Genomic DNA, 9,565 nt, shown 5'->3' on the forward strand with positions numbered 1-9,565 from the left:
CGTGTGAAGAGTTGGAAGAAAGCGTTCTTTGATACGATAAAAGCCATCCTTGGTTGCCTGTATCTTAGTAAGCCGAGCGTTCTCATCTTTTCACCTTCGCTAAAAATGTTTGAACGAACATAAATTTTGCAATGCAAGAATCGTTTAAAAATATTTTTTCTGCAAAAACTGGACAAAATAACTTTGAATGCAAAAACCGGACAAAAATTAGCCGGTTCTTTCAAAACATATGTATTTATCCGGTTTTTGTATTCAAAGTTTTTACAAACTGCCGCTGTGGGAACGCAGCATAGATCAAGTTGCCTCTAATAAACAAGCAAACCATGCTTCGTCCACAGTGACAGTCGGTAAAAACTTTGAATGCAAAAACCGGATAAATACATTTGCTAAGTTTTTGTCCGGTTTTTGCATTCAAAGTTATTTTGTCCGATTCTTGCAGAAAGATATTGTTAAACGATTCTTGCATTGCAAAATCCATGTCCGGTTTCTGCTCTCAATGATTTTATCCGATTTTTGCATTCAAAAATACTTAAACGGGTTTTCCAAACTAAGTTGCACTTATCCGACTTTTGCATTCAGTCGTTCATTTGAGGTGTATGTTTGATAGCGCTGAGGCATCGGAACCCCAGAATGGCTACCAGCCACATTTTACTCGCTGGCAGCCGTATCACAGCCAAGCCTAAGCGGGAACTTATCGAGAATTTTTCACATTTTCCTGGCTACTGTTACATACAAACCAATTCAAACCCTCTCATACTGCTACTAACGCAGAAGGCGATAGCACCTAGTCGATGCCGTTCTATTGACCAAATGTCATCACGGAAAGTCATGAGATAGAAACTTGTGGGCACTTAGTTATCTAACCTTTTGACGACCATTTCCCTAATTACAATAATCTATATATACCCCTTAAAATAATTTGTTTGATTTTTGAAACAAAAGTAAAAAGAATATAAACAACCCTGGGCTTTGGATGATGAGCTACAGGGCGCGTACCCCCGCTTGGTGGATGGGGGTGGGAGTCAATTTACACTTCGCGTATTGACAAAGTCGGACCATACCGAGATCGATCGTTCGCTTATAAATGCAAAAGATGAAAAATATTATGTTGTCTGGATCGATCACGGAGTGGACAGGACTAATAATGCTTGAAATTGACAATAGGTCATTAGGTGGTTTCGAGCATTCTTATGCCTGGAATTGGTCACCAATTTGAATTATTTTGATCCAGTTGGGATGAATATTAATATATCATATTCGTTCTGAACTTGGTGAATTTAATTCTAAAAGGAGGACTAGTGTTATCAGAAATAGGAGTAAATTGATATCTTATGAACCGTTTAGGAACTTTCAAACCTTTCCGATCCGGCTCGGTATCGGTAATGTTTACAAATTGCAATGACGGCGAAACTGATTAATCAGGTGTAAATACACTCTCAAATCGGGAAAGGTTTGAATGTACTTAGATTTCTCCAACTTAGACACAGATGTCACCTTCTAACTAAGAGTGTGAGATGTGTGTTTCTGGAAGAGAACGGTTCACGTGGACCATTTCATCCAATCAAACCTAGTATTTCTTCACGAAATACATGTAGTTCTTGTTTCCTGGATGCGTGCTCAACACTAGAAGGCCCAAAACTTAGTTCAGACCTAAATTGCTCAAAAGCAGTCAAAATGATTGAAAGAGAGAAAGTCAATAATATAAACTGTGACAGAATAAATAAAAGCTAGTGCAGTGTGCCTAAGTGCATATATCGTTAAATAAAGAATTAGAAAAGTTCACAGAATTTCAAGCAATCCTTCCATTGTTTACATATTGTGACTTTCCTGAGCAATCTAGTGTTAAATGCGCATCCTTACATTATATAATTTAACAAGCTTACTAACACCTGATTTTATTTTATTTTTATCACGAGAAACTATCAAAATAAAAGATTATAGACAAAAACGATATGGAGCGGAAAAATCCTAGGGTGCCACAGGAATACCAAAAGGAAATTGAAAACAAATCAAGAGCCCCAGTAAAACGATGAAAAATTGGTATTTTCATGTAATAACTCATTTGATGACATATTAACTTTTGGTAAGTCACAATATTTCTATTTTTATTATTACTTTTATTATTATCATTATTATTATTGTTTTTGTTATTGTATTATTATAAATATTATTGTTATTATTATTGTTGTGATTGTCATTATTATTATTTCTTATTAATATTATTATTGTTATAGCAATTATTATTATTTCTTTATTCTTGATAAATTATCACATTGAGATATTAACAGGTTTCTCCGGCATAGTAAAAAAAGCGATGCAATGGGGAAAAGGAAATGTAACGTAACTTCGACAAAGATAGAAACAATTAGAGCAGATTAGAATGGATAGTGTTAGTAGACCAAACATATCTACATCTATTTAGGAACTTTAAAGTAATAATCGTTTGTACCGCTTCAGACATAAAATACTATATAGGAAAGCAGGGCCAAGACCGAAGCGGATACAAAGCGAAATTTTCCAAAGTCTCATCGACGAGGACATTTAAGACACAGAAGCAGTTGGTAGGATGACAAAATACTAATACGATACAGACGCACGACTCAATGATTGACTGGTTACAGGGTGAAGCACACACTTCCTGCCCAAGTGACAAACTCTCTGGTGAACTTCCAATAGAAGATATTCGTATCTTTCGTTGCAAATTGATAACCGTAAAGGAATCTGTCGCTTGGGTTACATGCTGGAGGGAATCTATCAATGATAGGCCGGTTTCCTCCTTCGTTACTAGTGTTCATTTGGGCACCATAGCCTAGTTCGTGCGGTATGGAAAGTGCGGATCGTTGTAACCACCCCCCTCGGCCAGAGTAGCCTATAAAGGGGAAAACAAAGCAAAAAGAATATAAACAAACAACATAAATTTTATCATATCTCGAATGATAACTTCACTTCCTTTATTGGCCATTCTCAATCAACTGTTTCTCAAACGTAAGCCAAATTATGTAGTTCTAGAGTATGCATTCATAATTGGCACATACGTGCATACAAAATAATAGGTCCTTACAATTGCTCTTAAAAGCGTTTCCCCGACCTATGCTTCTAGCATACGCTGTCTCCCAGCTGCCCCATAAAGGTCAAAATAGTAAATGTAATGCTAATTTTCCCAGCTCGTCTGCGGTGGCCGTACGGCTTTTCCCACCTTTCGTCACGACATTGCCGTACCGCCACACATAACTCAAACTACGCGTTAGATGGATTCAAACCAAAAACAATTACAACTATACAAACAATACTGTGGTATTGAAACTGTGGGGATGTTCACTGAGTGAGAATAATGCTAGAACCATTTCTTTCATCGTTTTCGGTATATCGTAAAATCAGGTCTGACCATATGGGAAATGGTCAATAAGATTATCGGAAACGTCGATTTATCGTTTTCTAAACAATAAGAGAATAATTTATTTTAGAAATTCCATTCCTGTGGACGTAAAGAAATGGTTCCGATTTATTCGGGTTGTCAGCTTCTGTGCAATATAAACGGATTGTTGTGTGATTCTATTCAACTCAATCGCCAACAAAAGTCCATTCCGATGTTTCGTCTCAACAAATAGCTTTTTTAGATATGTTTTTTTCCTACGCAAATAGAAATATTTAGTGAATAAAGTTGTTTCGATTTTACATTCTGATTCGGACCTCCTGGATACTCCGTCCAATATATTGAATCATTTACTCCTTCACACTATAGAAAAATGCCATGTTGAACCAACCTTAATTTCCGAATTGTGAATATATTTTATAACAATTTTGTAAGTTCCTTTCCAAGCCATCACTGGAAGTTGATTTTCATCCAGCACATAATCGTCAATTTGGTAAACGCCCTTTTTTATCGGACATGTTCCCGGCGGGGGTAAATTTGACACATTTCGTAATCTATTCAACAATTCGTTATCACTGCTCATGGTATCACAAGCTCCGGATGTGCTCGAGAACAAAGGTGATGTCGATTGCGCGAAAAAAAGCTCAGTTGAGATCTACAAAGGTCAATCGTAAAATTATCATTCCTTTTTTCGATTGATTATTTCTTACTAACCTTATAGTCGTTATCCACATTCTTGAACAATTCGAACGCTCCAGTGACAACGAACACGTTCCGGGCCTTCCTGGAAAGTCGCAATGTTCCGAAGCTTAGTAAGCTTGAATCGGTGTTTGGAAATGGTTCGAATCTATCGATTATAATCTCGTAGCGCTAAAAAGAAAACAGAACAATATTAGAAAATCTTTCACCGAAATAATGATATTGTACAGCACCAATGCATTGGCCTCCAAGGTCGAGTGATAGAGGACAGCACAGAGCACCATCACGCAAACAGGAACTATTTGGCCCATGATTGCAATGGAAGTGTACGACTGATGCAACCGTTGACTAATTTTAACTTTATTTCTGTAAGCTGCTATCTTGACAAGGTTTAACTTTGATCTGGTGCATGTTTACATTGGAAAGCACGAGTCTGAAACTTGTTTAATTACACAATTAATTAATCTCACCTATAGATTACTGAAATGTGTTACTAATACTATTTTTAATGACGTGTGCATGTGGGGCATTTCCGGTGCAAAGTTTTTGGAGCTCAAATTATCTGCACTGCACGTTAGCATCTCACTTCCCAACGATAAGATTTCTACACCTGCTGTAAAGGTTCGAACGTTTGACGTAGGACTACGTCTTTCTTTACTAATCTCATGTGATTCCATTTTCAAAATGTCACAACACAAAAGTGGAACAAAATTACTCCAGATTTAATAGCTTAATAACTTTTTCCCCGTTTGAGTATTTTCTCTAATTCTTTCGCGAAGCGAATGGAAGAAGGTGTAAGATTATTGTTAATACCTCGTTTATTACGTAAACATTGTTTAAATAATAAAATAATAGGTCCAAACACAAAACAAAAGCAATTGCGCCATCCAGCTGCTGATCGTTTGCATTGCAGAAAAAGAAAACGAAAAGTGGACAACGATGGGTAACATTATAGAATATCAGCCGTTCTTATGGCTCTAAATGTTATCTAAAAAACGTGATTAATCCACCTAGCAGTGAGATGATACCTTTTTTATCAATCCGCATGTGTTTTTTGCATGGATATTCTTAGGTGTTTTAGTTCTTATGACATTATTTTAATTATCGTCGTTTTAAACGGCAAATTGAGATTTTAATCACTCATTACCGTGTACGACCAAAACTGCAAATCATATCGAATTTCAATCTTAACGTGTGACAATCATTGACATTCCATGAGATGTCGAAGTAAGTTCCACTTTAGAGTTTTTCGTCATTATTTATGGTACTTCCAGAACCGGTATTCAGGAAATAGCATAACCCAAAATGATTCGAATGATCCTAAATTAATACGCCATACAATTTATATCTTCTATATCGGTATGAATTTTAAAAACTCATCATCTGTGATTCCAGAATCGGAAGTCAGAATTGGATAAAATTGGATTTATTTTAATTTGAATTTTTGTTTCTGAAATTCGATTTGACTTTTTTTGAGAAAACGATTGAGTTTTGAGAAACGATCCGATACTGGAAACGGAATTCATTTTTGAACGATTTTGTCAACATGTGACCTGAATATCAGATGTCTGTCAAAGGTGAGTCCTAAATAGATAACTTCGTCAGACCATTGAATGACCGAATCGTATTCGGCATTCGTCTGATGGAACAAGTTTTGGAGATCTTGAATGTGGAAACAAGATGACCTGAGTTTTTGCTGCATTGATCACAATTTTCCAGCTTGTAAAATATTCAGTTAGAGCGTCCAGACCTGTCTGTAGTTTATTCTTCAGAGCATTAATGACACGACCTAGGTAAAGAATGGCAGTATCATCAGCAAATTGTGACAGAACACCACCACCCGGAAGAGGTGAGATGTCTGATGTAAAACTGTTGTATAGAATGGGACCTAGGATACTTCCTTGGGGTACACCAGCAGGAATAGTAAATCTTTCTGAAAGTGCATTATTCAGAGAAACCTGGAAAGCTCTATCTGCAAGATAATTTTTGATAATTTTTTATAAGATAAATGGGAAAATTATACCGATGCAGTTTAAACACCAGGCCATCGTGCCAAACATTATCGAATGCCTTTTCAATATCCAATATTGCCATGACAGTCGTTTTGGACACTGATTTGTTTTGCTGGATGACGTTGTTAACCCTTGTGAGTTGGTGGATGGTGGATCTTCCTTTCCGGAACCCAAACTGTTCTTCCAGTAATATATCCTGTTCATCTGCGAAAGCAAGAATTCGCCTTTGTATTGACTTTTCAAACAGCTTGGATAGGACAGAGAGTAAGCTGATGGGCCGATAGCTCTTGGAAAAGGAAGGATCTTTCCCTGGTTTCAAAACTGGGATAACTTTAGCTAACTTCCACTTTGAAGGGAACTAACCAAGCTCCCAGCACCTGTCAAAAATTTTAGCTAAGAAGACAAATGAGCGAATACTCAAATGTTTCAGCTCAATGTTGAATGTGTTGTCGAAACCGGGGGCTTTCATATTTTTGGATTTTTTCACAATAGTCATCAGCTCATTCGCAGTGACTCTACTTTCCTCAGGAACCAAGCTGTCTGATTGGTCAACCTCAGCTACGCTATCAGCAACGGCTCTTTCATGTGGACTAACAATGTTGAGTCCTAAATTGTGAGAACACACAAACTGCTGGCCTAGCGCATTTGCCTTCTCTACTGGTGTGATTAAAGGTATTCCTTCAGCTGCGTCCTGGGGTGGCAGCAAAGGAGGAATAGGTTTCGGTTTTTTCTTAAGCAACTTCGTTAAGGACCAGAAGGGCTTTGAATGTGGGAGAATTTCTCGAAGCTTTTGCTGGAAGTTCCTGTTGCGAAGCTCAGATATCCTTTCCTGGATTATCCTAGTTAAGTTGTCATAAGAAGTCTTCCTATCTAGGATGCCAGTTCGTTGATACGGCCTCCGGTAGATATTTCGAAGTCGGATGAGTTTCTTGGTGACACTGTCGATTTGAAGAGAGGAACTCGGCATATGTTGTACTGGAACTGTCCTATCACGAGCGACTGTGATTGAATGCTGGAAGGAAGATAGGGCCGCATCGATTTCCATCGGGGAATCAAGTGGCAGATCGATATTAATATGTTGGTCGGCGATTTGTTGAAATTGGACCCAATCGGTGCGATAATAGTTCCTCCGAGGTCGAATAGGCAATGTTTCTGGTGAAGATCCCAACGTCAATATTACTGGAAAGTGGTCGGAAGAGAGCTCGTTGAAGACAACCGGAGAGCTGTCTATGGCGATGTTGCTGATGAATATATCCAAAATGGAATGAACTCCCGATCTGGAAAGTCGCGTTGGTTGATCCGGAGCGAGGATGTTTTACTGTCCAGCTTCGTAATCTTCGGCAAGTACGAATCCGTTTCGATTCTGTCTTTTGTTTCCCCACAGCTCATGACGTGCGTTCAGGTCCCCAGCAATGATGAATTTGTTCTGTCGTCGAGTGAGCATAGCCAGATCTCGCTTCAATGATGCACACGTACCATCTCGAAGATTGGTTTGTTTGGGGCAGTACGCTGCAATGATGATGATGGGTCCCATCGTCGTTGTAATCTCAATTCCGATGGCTTCTATGAGTTGCAATTTAAAGGCTGACAGAAGCCTGTGCTGAATGGATCGTTTAACGGCAATGGAAACTCCCCCTCCTCTGGTAGTTGTCCTGTCGAGCCTGTGAATCCTGTAATTGGAAATAAAAATAGAAATTTCAGGTTTAGGATGAGTTTCAGTTAAAATAGCAATATCGGCATTCTTCTCTTGAAGAAAGTCGGACAATTCAGCAGTTTTGCTCCTGAGTGAGCAAGCATTCCACTTTACTATAACCAACTCATTATATTGCATATTCGATGATGAATTTGCTTAAGGCGTTGATTTGATCTAACCGCGTTCTGCTGTTTCGTAGTTTTGTTGTCATTGTTTCAAAAATGACGATCAGTTGTTCAGCAGAGAATAAATCACCAGAGTCATTCTTTGCTTGTGGTTGATTATTGCCCCATCCAGGAGGGATTTTTGAGGAAGATTCTTTCTGTGATCCAGCGGTTGAATCTTTTGGATTGCTACGAGGAAGTGGCGGCAAATTCGGAATATCCCTCTTCGGTGGGAGCCGTGGGAAATTAACTTCATCCTTCTGTGGAACATTCTTGCGCGTTGATTGTTTACGGGACGCCTGTTGTCATTTTTTTTAAACTCAGCACGTTTGGGACACGATTTGCTAGTAGATGGATGGTCGCCATCACAGTTCACACATTTTACAGCGATGTCATCTAGAAGGCAATCGTTGGTATTGTGTGATTCGGCACATTTCCCGCACCGACTTTTCATGTGGCAATTCCTCGCTCCATGGCCGTAGCTCAAACAGTTCGTGCACTGTGTGACATCCCGATGTACCGGTTTATACTTTTGCCATTCGATGATTATGTGAAATAACGATTTAATCGTTTTCAGTTGACTCATGGTGATGGTGCCCTTCTCCAGATGAATCAGGTACAGTTGATCTCTAAACTTTTTGTCCGTATTATGTCGTTTCATTTTGAAGACCATCATAGGCTTTAGTCCAGCCTCCGACAGTGCCTGCTTTAGTTCGGCTTCCATCATATCGGGTAGTCCTTGAAGTACAACCTTCATGGGTTTGTTGGCGGCAATATCGTGTGTGAAGTATTCCGCTTTCGTCTGCTTCAGGTAACATTCCACTCCTTTGTAGTGGTTCAAAGCCGGAACAGTTATTTTGTAGCCTTCAGTACTTAAACGGGTTGTTGCCTGTAGTCCTTTGCTGATCAGCGTGTTGAAATCCGAGCGTAGAGTTGGTGGGAAGCCCTTCAGGTAGAAAGGCGGCATTTTTTCCTTCTTCTGCAGTTCCTCTTCGACATCAACTGGCAGATCAGCGTATTGGTTGTTACTTAGCAAACGGTCGTTTACCTGTACATCACTTGGCTTCAGACGCTTAGCATCCTTTGGATCCTTCTCGGATCTATGGCGCGTTTTACCCATAGCTTGGGTAGGTAGAAACTGCGAATAAAAGATAAAACAAAATCGAAACTAGTTGTAGTAGGTTATTCCTCTATCCGCATCGAGTGTTAGATGACGAATGATGATCGATTTTCGACCACGGTTCCCCTTTTATACGCATTCAGTTGAAGATATGTGCCTGACTACCTCAAATTCATCGTCCTTGCGCGAAAAAGCCAAGCAAAAATAAAGAGTTATCCGCGTTGTTTTCAAAGTTTGAGAAAACTCAATTTTTGTGTTGTTTGTAGTTATCTCACCCTGTTCAATATATTAACCTAAATTCCTGATCATATTTTTGATGAAATGGTGAAAGAATTATGTTTCTACCGTTAATACAAGTCGAGTTCTACCCATTCTCCCATATGACTAATTTTGAAAAGGCATCCCATAGTGAAGTAAGTCGTATTCACGACAATAACTTTAGTCTAGGACTCAGGACTCAGGTGTTGACTCAATCGAACTCCGATGACACATTTCGTATCCAGA

The 9,565-nt window shown here is 38.9% G+C and overlaps 1 protein-coding gene across 1 annotated transcript; it reads right to left on the reverse strand.

Annotated features, from left to right (window-relative positions):
- Positions 1-2,961: 2,961 nt before the first annotated feature.
- On the reverse strand, positions 2,962-5,031 carry LOC131438946 (uncharacterized). The gene is made up of 3 exons (XM_058609360.1): positions 4,306-5,031; positions 4,088-4,243; positions 2,962-4,028 (listed from the first exon to the last, which is right to left on the reverse strand). The coding sequence occupies exons 1-3, from the start codon at positions 4,381-4,383 to the stop codon at positions 3,732-3,734; spliced, it is 531 nt and encodes a 176-aa protein (XP_058465343.1). The 5' UTR covers positions 4,384-5,031; the 3' UTR covers positions 2,962-3,731.
- Between the last annotated feature and the right edge of the window lie 4,534 nt (positions 5,032-9,565).

This window comes from Malaya genurostris, chromosome 3 (assembly GCF_030247185.1).
Source record: "Malaya genurostris strain Urasoe2022 chromosome 3, Malgen_1.1, whole genome shotgun sequence".
NCBI classification, from domain to species: domain Eukaryota; kingdom Metazoa; phylum Arthropoda; class Insecta; order Diptera; family Culicidae; genus Malaya; species Malaya genurostris.

Coding starts and splice junctions, on each gene's coding strand:
- LOC131438946 (XM_058609360.1), bottom strand. CDS start 4,383: ATGGGCCAAATAGTTCCTGTTTGCGTGATGGTGCTCTGTGCTGTCCTC. Junction 4,244..4,305: donor CCTTGGAGGCCAATGCATTG/GTGCTGTACAAT, acceptor TTTTCTTTTTAG/CGCTACGAGATTATAATCGA. Junction 4,029..4,087: donor ATGTGGATAACGACTATAAG/GTTAGTAAGAAA, acceptor TGACCTTTGTAG/ATCTCAACTGAGCTTTTTTT.